Genomic DNA, 14,905 nt, shown 5'->3' with positions numbered 1-14,905 from the left:
GACAGACATTTTGGGCCTTATAGCCTTAATTATAGCCTTTTTCTTAACAAGTGCCTTTAAATGAAGCTTATGTGTAAATTCAGACAGGACGGACGCGACCCTCCACCACCCCATCACCTCCAGATTCATCACATCACAGTAATCCTGCTCCACTTCATTCATCGGATCTGCATCAGTCTTCACCACCACCACCACCAGTGTCTAGACCCGGGGGGAATATTTCTACATCCTACTACAGCTTCACTTCCCCTTCATTATTTCACATCGGGTCTAAATCGCCAAAGACTGTTACTATTCATAATTTGTGCACTTTGTAATAAATCATCATTCAATTCATACGAGTCTTTCCTGATTGAATTGTATTTAGTGTGACTATTCCTATGTCTGTAACCTGCTAAGTCTATTCATCTAGGCAAAAAATAATGTTTATTAAAATGTATGTAAAAAATACAACCTAAATAGTGCATTGAAACAAATCAGTAAGATAATGTAAAAGAAAGGGATAAAAACAGCTATATAATGTATCCTTAAACAGTAAATTAACTGTAAAATACTGTGAAATTAATCAAAAAAACAGTATATACTGTATTTTTCATTGACAGTACAAAGTTGTAAATTTCAGCTACAGTATAATAATGTTAATTTTACAGTAGAATAATGGCAACCCTGCTTCCAGCTCTTTACTGTTATTTTACTGGGAAATTCTTAACAGTGTAAGTAAAGGTCAACAAACCAAATTACACTGTAATTCATTGGTACTCATTTAACAGGCAGTTAAGTGGCTATTGTACAGTACATGTCATGCACAATAGCATGTTGTGCACATAGTTAAAACCTCATTAACATTACACAACATTAATAAAAAGCGACTTTCAGGCTTCCCTCATATCATTCAGCTGTGCGGTATCAAGGGCCAAGAGTTCTATCCAAACAATCTCTCCTCCCGCAGCTGGTTGCACTACAGTATATCACACCTCCAACCAAAGAGAGGAGAGGAAGTAAACAGTGAAATTGGCTGGTATAGTGTTTTATTGAAATGAAATCCTGCAGACTGCTGGCCTTCGGTGTACACAATATTTACTAGCCTTATAGACATAAATATCTCCCACAGTGGGTCTTGCATCACATTTGGACTCCCTGGCTTCCACAGCGTGTTTCTCGACATAATATTACACACATATCAATATAAGTTTAGTTTAGTTTATTTGAGAGAAGGGACAGTGCAAATTAATAAATACACATGGTAAAAAAAGAATGAATGAACGACTGAATGAATTAACCAAAAGGCAATTTTTTCATCTGTAGTCCTTGGCCAAGGTGTTACACAAAAGGCTTCCTAAAATACATCAGAGCAAAACAAAAAAACAGGGCATGCTGTTTTAAAGATTGGAAAAGGGCACACAGTTGTTAAAAGCAGTAGCAACATATATAAATATAGAACAACATTGAAAACAAGCAGGACATATAAATTTAGATAGCAGCAGCAAAAAGAGAGTTTAGTGCTGACATGTATTAATCATCCATTGTTTTAATTGGTTACTGAAAGATCTATCTTTCCATCATCTATCCAGCCATCTATCTATCTATCTATCTATCTATCTATCTATCTATCTATGTGATGTGAGTTGGAATTATATTCCACTCTACTGAGCCTCTGACAGACCAGGTTGACTGGCTAAAGGCACTTTTCCGGAACTGATAATAGTGCAATCTCCCCTCCGGGGCAACAGTAGCTTGGACTTGGACTGGGGAACTGTGGGGTCGCTGGTTCAAGTGCTTGTATAGACCAAGTATGGAGTGTGGACTGGTAGCTGGAGAGGTGCCAGTTTGCCCTTGAGCAAGGCACCGACCCCCTAAAACGACTCCCTGGGCGCTGTATAGTAGCTGCCCACTACTCCTAATATAGGATGGGTTAAATGCAGTAGCTAAATTGGACAGTAAAATTGGATTTACATTTACATTATAGATGTTGATAGAGGCTACAAGTGGTGGTGGAGTTAAGTCATGGATGTTGGCATATCTTATTAGGTCATCCCAACTTAAAATCTGGTATGTTTTTTTTAACTTGGCAGGGATGGAAGTGCTTTGATTTTTTTATCTAGAGTTTGTATAGTGATTCCAGTGGTTTCACCATACTAAGGTCGGCCGGTGACCAGCCGGTGACCAGCTTGTTCAGATGAGTGAAAATCACAGAATGTAAAAACAGCCTCTGGAGACATGTGATTTTAATGAATCGGAAATTTGCAAGGTTGAACTGGACCCTTTTACAGGTTTTTTAAACATGTGAGTCAATTAACATCCCGAGATATTTGATTTCACTCACGACCTGTAATTGTTCACCTGCTACAATTATCTGAGGGTCACTAGTAGGACTATTAGTTTAACTAATTGTTCCCTTTCTCTCATATACTTTTAATATTGCATTACTGACTGACAGACCAGAAATTCAAATATGTAGACAGAAATACTTCTTTTCTTTCCTTGATGGTGGCTGCTGTTGTGGGATGTAAAACCTGTCTCAGAGCTTTGCTCTCACCCCCTAATCATATGTAAAATCCTTCTAGAAACCTTTTGAATTTAAAATAATTATTCATGCTGACACAGTTGGTGTTAAGAACAGAAGTGTGAAGTGTCCTCAGAGACCTTGAAGGTCCCATTAATAATATAAATTTAAGCCTGAGAAATCAACTTATTTCATATAAAGGAGCTCTAGCTCCAAACAGAGCCTTCACAATGAAGGTCAGCAACAAGTCGATGGCTCTTTAGATTGTCTCTCTGAATTCTGTAATCACTTGAAAGTTGTCATGAACCCAGGAGGAGGCAAAGTGCGACTACTTTATGGCACATGAACTGCAGCTGGATAATCAAATTCACACCAGTCAAAAAGAAGATGAAACCCCTTCATGGCAAATATCTACCCGCTCACAGTTTCTCGCTATGAAACTGTGAGTTAATTAAAGTCAGTGTTACTGGAGGTTAGTGGGAATCAGCAGAGTGGCACATTTTATTATAGAAATGTATCTTGAGAAACCATAATATTATCACCTTTTTTATATACATATAATTCACTCCTTATAGAATGCTACAGGAATGAATCCTAAAACCCAGAAATGAGTTAGCATTTTAGCACTTCCGGTTGCCTCGTCTGGAAGTCAATGTTTTTTTTTAATGGGTTTGCCTGATGCCTGAAATAAGGTCTGTTGTTAACACAAGTTTAAGAAATTTTAACGTTTTGTTCTACAATGTAAAATACGTCAATAAATATCCCACTTGTGAATTTTAAAGCCTTAATGTGTCTTAAATAAGGCGGTTGCTAAATGAGGCTACTAAATGCCATCATGCCGACTCGTGCCACTCTGCACACCTATGGTTTAATCACTCTTACCAAGAAGCAAACCAATGAGTACTCATTAGGAAACTACAGGGCTGTGCGGCCTCAGGTCAAATTCAGCCCATGTCCTCTGGACAACAATTAACGTCTCCAGGGTCAGAACGCTCGTCAACAAAAGAGTTGCTTCTATTCTGCTTACTCAGTCTTACAGCGTGATTACAAAACAGCCCCAAAGCACCTTTTGACAGCTGGCAAAGCAACACCGCTGCAGCCCAGCTTTAGTAAACAAAATCTTGGCCTTTCCAGGTCACCTTTTTTTCTTAATGCCCATGTGTTTGGGTAAAAGCTAGTCAGGTACATTTTCATGAAAAGCCACGCAGTCTCCCATCTAGTTGTTCTGACATCGGCTCTGATGGAGAAAGCATTTCCTCAGAGTATTCCCTGTTCGAAGCTCAGAGCTTTCAGTGTGGAATCTCAACTCTCATCTCAGCTGCAGCCTCTAATTCATATCGGAGGGAAAGAACTGATTATTATGTGGATTCATTATTATAAGGATTAAATTGTGATAAAAAAGAAAAAGCACTATGGCATTGACAATTCTTCTATATGATGCGACGCCGCTGCCTCCTGATGCATTTTTAAACAGAGCATAGAGTGGATAGATCATGATTCTTTTAAGAAGACAAGCATTTCGGTCTGTCTCAGTTTGTTACCAGCCAACTGTCTTTCTCTGCATTATATACTCGATTCTTTACTTTACTGGAGCATCCTCCTCAGAAGCAGGTGCATGTATAGTGTTTTCAGAGACTTCTTATTGTTCCCGTTTCCATATGATAAAATGCCTCTTCATCATACTCAGCATAGCATATAACATAAAAGGCACATAGTATATAAAAACAATTGTGCTTTTTCAAACCTGAGTGGGAAATAAGCGTCTTTTCCTTTCTTTTTAAAGCAGATTACTGGATGGAAATGACAGATCGTTATAAATAATAAAAAAAAAACTTCAAACTGCTCCATGCACTTTAATGCGAGCTGTTTTCTAATTCCTTTGAACCCTTAACGCATTTCCCAAATGATCAAAGGCACCTATTTTCTCTGAAATGAGTTCCATCGGAAAATATCTAGTTATGACTGTAAAATGTGTTTCAGCTGTGCATGGGAAAAACCCAGATTGTAATCACAAAATGAATATTCTCTTATAATATTTAGTAACCACAGCACGCAGTCTTGTACCTGACTTATCTATCATAAATTTGAAACGAGGAATCCAAATGTGTGTGAGGCACATACAGAAGGCAGGTTGAGCTTTGCCTCTGAAAGTATCCTCCTGTAATATACACATTCATCCATTCTTAGTAGTACAAGGCAGTGTATTTATTGAGAAAGACTTTCCTTTTCAAAAAAATTAACAAAATCACTGAGGTCCTCCCAAACCTCATCAGTTTAACTTCATCATCCCTTCTCCTGCAGTTTGAAGCTCTGCTGTGTAACATTGCTTCTTCTAATTGTCATCATTTTGCACAATTAATCCTCTGTTTTTGTTTTAGCTTTTAGTCACTCATTATAAACATGTGAAAGTAGCATTAGCTTCTCTAATGGACTCTGCTGAATATGGTTTGTTTCTTTTGTGCAGAATAATTGGTCTTTGAAGCTCGTTTATGTACCGACCACAAAGTTACAGTTTCAATTAGCCATGTAACCATTTTAATGCAGCATTATATGGTGTTTTAACAAAGCTTTATAAGCTCTGACAATCAGATGCTGCGTTTGCAGCTGTAAAAACCTAATCTTTTCTAAAATGGTTTATCTAGTGGTGGACTAATGTGACGTTTCTATCCTGATTGCTCTAATTGTCATATCTGTCAATCAAGAGCATTTCAAACACAGTGAAAGTGATCTGTTCATTACAAGACACCCCACATTTATTATGATTTTAAAAGGTAGTTGATCAACAACCCTTCCAAAATACAACATTAAGACACCCAGACTTTGAAGAACACCATAGAAAAAGCTATGCTGTGATTTGGTATCAACAACCTTTGACATTTAGAGATTTCTGCAAGAAACTGCAATTGGATGGTGAGCACATCTGTTCTGGGAACTGCTTAGAAACCCCCTTATTGTCAATCTAGCTCGGAAAGCCATCCTTTGGGAGAAAAATACCAAAATATGGAGGGACAATCATTTACATTTGGGCTCTATTTGTATGTTTCTGTACACCTGTTGTTACTTCCAATAAATTATGTAAAATAAATAAATAAATAAATACGGGCGCCCCCAGTAGCGCCCCATGTACAAAGGCCGAGTCCTTACTGCAGCGGCCTTGCTGCATGTCGTCACCTCTCTCTTACCCTTTCCTGTCTATCTATAACTGTATAATAAGGGAAAAAAAGCCCCAAAAATAATCTTAAAAAAATTAAATAAATGACTATAAATATACATAAATAAATGACAACTTGGTCTCTGCAAAACAAGGTGCGATTTTATTAAGCTTAGTTAGAGACTCCAAAAAAGACAACCTCAACACCCTCTGAACTCTTTTTAATTCCCCTCCGCTGAGCAGTAATAAAGTGTCAAACTAAGCAATCTGTCAGGGTGCAAGGACTTGGCAGATGCTGAAAAAAAAAAATCTTTTCAGCTGGCTTTGCACGCAGGCAGCAGTCTTTGCATTTACTAACAACAGTCCAAGGCTGGCGAGGTCAGTTTCACACTTTTAAAACTGGAAATACAATTTAAATGAGACAGTTTGAACCACATCCAAGGGAGGATATTTGTACCGTACATGTCTAGTAACTGATAAGTGCAGCAGCCAGACTCTCAAACCAGGCACAAATACAAACATTTGTTGTTACACACTACACAATATGTTTCGGCTTCCATTTTTGGACATTAGTGTCCATATTATACTACCTTAGCTTCCCTCTTTTGAGGGCCACAGTTAAAACATCAACTTGAAATAGTAAACGCAATGAACTGAATATTAGTTAATATCAAAATATGTACTGGATTGGACTGGAAGACACTACAAATGATGAGTGTGATGTCACCTTTGATTCATTATTATTATTATATATGATTTGCATATTTTAATATATATATATATATATATAAATACTGTATACTGACAAAGTTAATGCGATAATAACACACTAACGCAAATTTGTTTTAACACCACTAAATATTTTAACACATTAACGCAATTGATCTTTCTGAAGTCGCCAAGGAGTTTTTTTGGCGAGGAAAAACTGTCATGGCCATTATCAAAGGGGTCCCTTGACCTGTGGCCTCAAGATATGTGAATGAAAATGGGTTCTATGGTTACCCACAAGTCTCCCCTTTACAGACATGCCCACTTTATGATAATCATATGCAGTTTGGGGCAAGTCATAGTCAAGTCAGCACACTGACACACTGACAGCTGTTGTTGCCTGTTGGGCTTGAGTTTGCCATGTTATGATTTGAGTATATTTTTTATGCTAAATGCAGTACCTGTGAGGGTTTCTGGAAAATATTTGTCACTGTTATGTGTTGTTAATAGATTTCCAATATAAATATACAGACGTGGACAAAATTGTTGGTACCTTTCCGTTAAAGAAAGAAAAACTGAAATAACTTGAAACTGACAAAAGTAATAATAAATAAAAATGGATTGAAAATTAACTAATGAAAATCAGACATTGCTTTTGAATTGTGGTTCAACAGAATCATTTTAAAAAACAAACTAATGAAACTGGCCTGGACAAAAATGATGGTACCCTTAACTTAATATTTTGTTGCACAACCTTTTGAGGCAATCACTGCAATCAAGCGATTTCTGTAACTCTCAATGAGACTTCTGCACCTGTCGACAGGTAATTTGGCCCACTCATCGTGAGCAAACTGCTCCAGCTGTCTCAGGTTTGAAGGGTGCCTTCTCCAGACTGCATGTTTCAGCTCCTTCCACAGATGTTCAATAGGATTTAGATCAGGGCTCACAGAATAGTCCAATGTTTTGTTCTTAGCCATTCTTGGGTGTTTTTAGCTGTGTTTTGGGTCCTGTTGGAGGACCCATGACCTGCGACTGAGACCACGCTTTCTGACACTGGGCAGCACATTTCGCTCCAGAATGCCTTGATAGTCTTGAGATTTCATTGTACCCTGCACGGACTCAAGACACCCAATGCCAGATGCAGCAAAGCAGCCCCAGAACATAACCGAGCCTCCTCCATGTTTCACATTAGGTACAGTGTTCTTTTCTTTGTATGCTTCATTTTTGCGTCTGTGAACATAGAGCTGATGTGACTGGCCAAAAAGCTCCAGTTTTGTCTCATCTGTCCAAAGGACATTCTCCCAGAAGCTTTGTGGCTTGTCAATATGCATTTGGGAAATTCCAGTCTCGTTTTTTTATGATTTGGTGTCCTCCTCCACCTTGACCTTGGAGTTCACCGCTAATCTCTTTGGAAGTTGTTCTGGGCTCTTTGGTTACCATTCGTATTATCCGTTTCTTCAATTTGTCATAAATTTTCCTCTTGCGGCCACGTCCAGGGAGGTTGGCTACAGTCCCGTGTACCTTAAACTTCTGAATAATATGTGCAACTGTAGTCACAGAAACATCACGCTGCTTGGAGATGGTCTTATAGCCTTTACCTTTAACATGCTTGTCTATAATTTTCTTTCTAATCTCCTGAGACAACTCTCTCCTTAGCTTTCTGTGGTCCATGTTCAGTGTGGTACACACCATGATACCAAACAGCACAGTGACTGCTTTTCACCCTTTAAATAGGCAGACTGACTGATTACAAGTTTGAAGATACCTGTGATACTAATTACAGGACACACCTTAGTTTAATATGTCCCTATGGTCAAATTATTTTCAATCTTTTCTAGGGGGACCATCATTTTTGTCCAGGCCAGTTTCATTAGTTTGTTTTTTAAAATCATTCTGTTGAACCACAATTCAAAAGCAATGTCTGATTTTCATTAGTTAATTTTCAGTAAATTTTTATTTATTATTACTTTTGTCAGTTTCAAGTTATTTCAGTGACCATTGTGGGTTTTTCTTTCTTTAACGGAAGGGTACCAACAATTTTGTCCACGTGTGTATACATACATTTGCATAAAGCAAGCATATTTGTCCACTCCCGTGTTGATAAGAGTATTAAATACTTGACAAATCTCCCTTTAAGGTACATTTTGAACGGATAACATTTTTTGTGATTAATCGTGATTAACTATGGACAATCGTGATTAATCGTGATTAAATATTTTAATCGATATACAGTACATTGCTCAAAATAGTTGGAGGTACTCCTTTTTCTGCATTAAGATGTTTTGAAATAGATGAACATTTCAGTGCAGTTTAGAAATAATTTATGAATATTATATGCAGATAATGCTCTGCTGTTGAGGACAAGATCTGTGTTTTTATGAAGCTTTGTTCAGGTGGTTACAACAAAGTGTCTAATAAAGGTCTAACTCCAGTTGCGATTTTTATCCTGTGCTTTGACAACAGGTGTGATTTTAATTATTACACCACACGCAGACGTTTGACAGATCTCCCCTCTGGTCTTCATCATAGCACATCTGTCCTGTGGCTACATGCTAAAAAGGCTGATTTCCCTCTAGAAAAGACACAGTTGCTGACAGCTGCTGAGGAGTCACTCGGTTCCACCAACAGCCTCATGTGTTTTATCACCAGAAAACATCTCTTAGTCTACTGACTTGTGATCTATTGTATCTCGTTGTGGTAATAATTTATTTGTTCCTATTTTGGACTCAGATGCCATTAATCAGTGAATCATACAAGCTGTGATCAATGCCGTGCCAAGTTAGAATAATGGCACATTCAAGTTAAAAATGTAAGACATAGACCATAAGAGGTTTATTTATATTACTCTCTTCTTTCATTTAATCAAGATTGTAGCATCAGTACTCTACCACAAAGCCTTTTTGTGCCTTCATCAACATATCTAGGGTGAAATTATGGTAATTCCCTAATTTTGGAGAAAAAACTTTCTACAAAACTTGCGGCCTTTCCTTCCCCTTTTCATTTACAACATTTACATGATTGCTACTGAAAATGCTTCTATGACATTCTATTTTCAGTTCCACTAGCCCAAATAGCTACAGAGCCAAATAAATATCAACTGAAGAAATGTATTTTTCAATGTTAGTCACCAGCTGCTTACTTCCAAACACTGGAAAATATTGCTCATTAAATTTGCTCAGGCATTATGTAGACAATGGTAGAAAATTATCCGAACGTTTGTTATCCTGTGTTTGCAGACAGAGTGGACTAGTTTCCACTGTTCCAGTTAGCTGCCCACTTCAAATCGTCCTGATTTTCATGAGATCTAAGGATTTTGTGTTTGTTTTTTATGACACAATCATAAATATGATGCTTCTTTGGGTCTACATTCACAGAGTAATACATTAAATAGCACAAGAGAAATAACCACAAGTGCTATTTTGGGTAATTTGTGCCTTGTTGTACATATAATGATGTTTACTCTCAAATACTTAAAGGTACAGTGTGTAGGATTTAGCAACAACTAGGAGTGTGGTTGCAGATTGCAACCAACTGAATACCCCTTCGCTCACTCCTCGCTTTCCAAGACTGCGGTAATGTGAGCTGCTCAGAACAAAACCGTGGTAACGCCGTTCATCTCGCTCAGAGGCCATCCTTACCATAATAATAGTACTTTAGGAGCAACGTAAGTCAGACAACGGCTGGCGGTACCACGGTTACCGTAGTTTCACAAGCATGTCAGAGAACTATGGTGGCCTTCAGGTAATGTAAAAAAACGCAAACGGCTCTCTTTAGAGCCAGTGTTTGGTCTGTCTGTCCTGGACTACTGTAGAAACATGGCGGAGCAACATGGCGGAGTCCGTGAAGAGGACCCGCTCCCTATGTAGTTTCAGGTGATTATACACTAAAGAAAACATATTTATGAATAATATATTCCATTTCTGCTAATAGATCCTCCGAAATGTTACATACTGTTCCTTTAAAGCATGATTTTGAGTTTGTGGATGCAGGATGCGGTTATTATGCACAATTGTCTTGTTGATAAATCTGAAAGAAACTAAAATATATGGCAAGACATACAGTATCTCTCTACATTATCATTCCTACATTTATTGTCTCCAAATTTGGGAAATGTAAGTAGTTTCCTGATTTCTGGATTTGGAAACCAGAAAAGGAAAGTGCTCAAAAATTCATAGGATTGCCTTAAATCATATACAGTATGAATAACATATTTGATTTTTAATCTCCTTTTTATCTGTTATTTTTATCCATCACACTGCTGTGACCAATCTTCCAATTTTTTGTGACATTTATGCTTAAAGCCCCAAACTCTGCTTCCTGTACTTACTATGTGCAGCTGAAGATAGTCTCCGAGCCCATGGGTGCTCTCCACTCGCACCAAGATGGCGTCCTTCTGCTGAGTGCTGAAGCCCACGGCTAACCGGTCGGCCCGGGTGCTCGGTCGCTCGTTGGGGGCCCAGGTGAATGTGATGAGAGCCCCCCCTTTCCCAAAGATGTACGTGGTCCCAGCTGGTAAAAGAGACAGAAAGAAAAAGAAAGAGTTATTTGTTATATATTGTTATTTTTAGATTTTTAAAGTATCATCCCCAGTATGAAGATTTAGATTCCTCCTCTTACCACAGCCAGTCTAACCCTCTTCCCCACCCCTCCGCACAGAAACTCATTCATTTTTCAAAATAGCGCAGTAGGCAAACAGAAACCAGGAAGGAAGGAGGAAAGATTTATTAAAGACATCTGCTTTACTCTTAAATCACAGATAAGTAGCCTAATTTACAAAGTATGATGAAGCTTTGCATTCACAGACGTAAACAAATGACAACAGTTTTATCATGATTTTGAACAGGAATTCACATTATCCATCATAAAACGCACAGATACTTTCTTGTCAGGTCAATGAGCACATAATGTATTATAACTATTTCCTAGCATGAAAAATGTATCATTTACTGTAGTTATCATTCGCCTGGTCTCTTTATCTGACTTACTTTATCTCTTCATCAAACAGTAATTACAGCACTTATCAAGCTATGTTGTAGATGCTCTTTATATTTTATGAGGGCACCCACACTTGTTTACATGTTTTGACCCTGTACCTTCGCTGCTGCTGATACATACAGATGCATCATCCATACAACATCCAGATACATGGAATACACAATTAGCTAGCTTTTACTATCAAATTCACTTTAATATAAAATGTGAAGTGACAGTTTTTAAAAGCATTGATTTAAACCAGATTCAAATGTATCCACCTGCTCATACAGTGTCTAGCAGGTGGATGGTAAAGCAATAGTGTCTGCTTAAACAGATAATAACAGATATAACAGATGATACACTGTATATTGTGAAAATGTTGAGGATAACACATAAAGTAAAATGATTATTTCCATTGTGGTCCTCTTTCCAGAAAGACAAATATAGCAATTAGGGCTTACCAAAGTTATTGCGATAATAATGTATTAACACAAATTTGTTTTAACGCCACTAGTTTCTTTAACGAATTAACGTAACTTGGGATTTTTAGGTTGTAACTGGCTTTTTGGAATCCATTGGTACCAACCATGTCATACTAGCTTGTCGCGAAGGAGGTTAAATAATGCTTCAAACTTTGGCGAGGAAAAACTGACATGGCCATTTTCAGAGGGTTCTCTTGACCTCTGACCTCAAGATATGTGAATGAAAACGGGTTCTATGGGTACCCACGAGTCTCCCCTTTACAGACATGCCCACTTTATGATAATCACATGCAGTTTGGAGCAAGTCATAGTCAAGTCAGCACACTGACACACTGACAGCTGTTGTTGTTGGGCTTGAGTTTGCCATGTTATGATTTCAGTATTTTTTTTATTCTAAATGCAGTACCTGTGAGGGTTTCTGGACAATATTTGTCATTGTTTTGTGTTGTTAATTGATTTCCAATAATAAATATATACATAAATTAGCATAAAGCAAGCATATTTGTCCACTCCCATGTTGATAAGAGTATTAAATACTTGCCAAATGTGTGATTAATTTGCGATTAATCGCGATTAAGTATTTTAAACGATTGACAGCCCTAACAGCAATACAAGTTACAGATGACTAAGGTATCCTGTACTATCACATGAGCTACATTACATACATGCCTACACACATTCCAAAGTCTACATCCTCTGAGCACACATAAGCCTACCTACAAACATTACGTGCATACACACATACTAATAGACATATGTACATACGTACACCCACATACATTTCTACAGTAAGTCATTCTCTCATTTTGGTCAGATAATCATTTCCCACATGCATGTTTAAACCTATTTGATCTCTACTGGAAGTCTATTCCTCTCTGCCGCTGTCACAGAAAGGTATTTTGTCCAGAACACGTCTTACATCTACATGACACAATGTCTGTGGCCCTGCCTCGAAATGAAATATCCATGAGAGTCCCTAACTAGCATAAATTGTTAATTCTTAAAATACCTTGGGCCATTACCTTGGAAGATCTTATGTGCAAGTCTCAATTTCAGCTGCGTACCCTATTTTCTACCGTCAACCATTTCCTTGATTTGGGAAGGGCTAACGTGAGACATGGGGCAAAGTTCCAGTACCACCACTGGTTTATTTTGAGCTGTATGAAGATTAGTTTTAAGTCCCTAACTAGCATAAATTGTTAATTCTTAAAATACCTTGGGCCATTACCTTGGAAGATCTTATGTGCAAGTCTCAATTTCAGCTGCGTACCCTATTTTCTACCGTCAACCATTTCCTTGATTTGGGAAGGGCTAACGTGAGACATGGGGCAAAGTTCCAGTACCACCACTGGTTTATTTTGAGCTGTATGAAGATTAGTTTTAATCCCCATGGGGGTGCTATTGTACCTGAGGTTACTAAGGCTAACATTTTCAGAGTTTCCTTTTGCAAAAATTGGGCCTCACACGCATGGAATTCGATTTTTTGGTTCACCTTGGTAATAAATCTTATTAATCCCATAATCTCTCCACTCAGGGATCTGTCCAACTCACAGCCCAAGTATTCAACACTTGTTTTGGCAGCAATCTGAGTGTCTCCCACTGTGATACTGAGCTCCGAGTACCTAGTCAACCTTATTTTTTAACTAAATAATATAGATTATGTTTTTCAAAGGTGCAAAGACAATTTATTTTCAATCAGTTTGTCAACTCATCACTTAACTGGTTCTCAACAATGTCTTTGTCCTTGTGGGAAAACAATAAAGCGGAGTCGTCTGCATAAAGAAAAATACTACATTTACAAACAGAGTCATGTCATTAACGTATAACAGAAAGAGCAAAGGACCTGAAGCACTTCCCTGTCGCATCCCTGTAGTTGATTACTCTGGCCTTAGATAAAGTGCTGTCAATATCAACTCTTTGACATCTATCAGGCAAATATGACGGAATCCACTCAAATCATGCTATTAAAACACAAAGCTTTTAATTTAGTAGGCACAATCTGATGGTCAACAGTGGCTTTCTGGAGGTCTAAAAGGACTATGCCACAGAATTTGCTCATTCCTTATGCAATCAAATAGAAATCATGAACATGTATTTGTTGAGTGGGACTCTCTAAAACCAGATTGCATTTTATACAAGTCAGTTTTGCAAATGTAGCTGTTAATTTGCTCATGTAATATTTTCTCCAAGACTTTTGATATGACTCCCAAAATGGAAACTGGTCGATAATTGTCCTCTTCCAACCTGCTCCCTTTCTTATATAAAGGAATGACCCTGGCATGTTTCAAATCTTTTGGGACTCAATGGAGAGTTTAACGAGACTCGGTCAGAACCGAGTATATGGCTGGACCGTGTATGGTCAGTCCGTGAATTTGTGGCTAAATTGTTATACAAATAGTCAGTCAGTTAAATCCAGCAGTACATGTCCACCAGGTCCGGCGAGGACACTAAGGGACGCACTGCTCTAGTCAACTGGCCATTCAAGCGGTGATGTATAACCTATTGTGGAATGCAACTGATTGGTCCCTGGTTCTCTGCTTGCCGTTGCAAACAGGACACAACATGGCAGTCTTTATTCTTTTTTTTTTTTTTTTAAAGTTATTTTTTTGGGGGCATTTTCCATTTTTATGACAGGACAGTGGATAGAGTCGTGAAAGGGGGGAGAGAGAGAGTGGATGCGGAAAGGGTCACAGGCCGGATTCGAACCCGGGCCGCCGCGGTCAGGACCAAGCCTTAATACATGGACGCCCGCTCTACCAACTGAGCTAACCCAGGCGCCCGGCAGTCTTTATTCTATCTAAACAATCCACCAAAATCTACTTCTGAAAACATCTCGCCTTGTTTGACAGCTTGGTCCAAGTCTCGTGAGCTGGACATGTCATACTGGACGGGCTCATTTGCATAAAGGACTGTTTCCCGCCTTTTCATTTTGAAAGAGTAATAGCCAATGAGGAAACTCCAACACTCAGCAGACCTATCGTATAACTTCATCACTCAGTCAGTCACTCAATGACAGACTTTTATGTTTGTAGGGCTGGCCTTCTGGGACCTCTGCGGTCCAGCCCAAAACATGAGTGAGATATGGTG

General features: G+C 38.3%; 1 protein-coding gene across 10 annotated transcripts in view; it reads right to left on the bottom strand.

The window, feature by feature from the left end:
* The window catches only part of LOC119475837 (neurexin-2-like), a 194,796-nt gene that overhangs the window by 19,239 nt on the left and 160,652 nt on the right, over positions 1 to 14,905 (bottom strand). For all 10 annotated transcript variants that reach the window (XM_037748897.1, XM_037748899.1, XM_037748903.1 and 7 more), the window contains one exon: positions 10,690 to 10,871. In XM_037748897.1, the coding sequence (XP_037604825.1) occupies positions 10,690 to 10,871 (182 nt within the window). The remainder of the gene's footprint in view (positions 1 to 10,689; positions 10,872 to 14,905) is intronic.

This window comes from Sebastes umbrosus, chromosome 17 (genome assembly GCF_015220745.1).
Source record: "Sebastes umbrosus isolate fSebUmb1 chromosome 17, fSebUmb1.pri, whole genome shotgun sequence".
Classification (NCBI taxonomy): domain Eukaryota; kingdom Metazoa; phylum Chordata; class Actinopteri; order Perciformes; family Sebastidae; genus Sebastes; species Sebastes umbrosus.
Note: the sequence above shows the minus strand (reverse complement) of the source record. Positions and strands in the feature narration are given on the sequence as shown.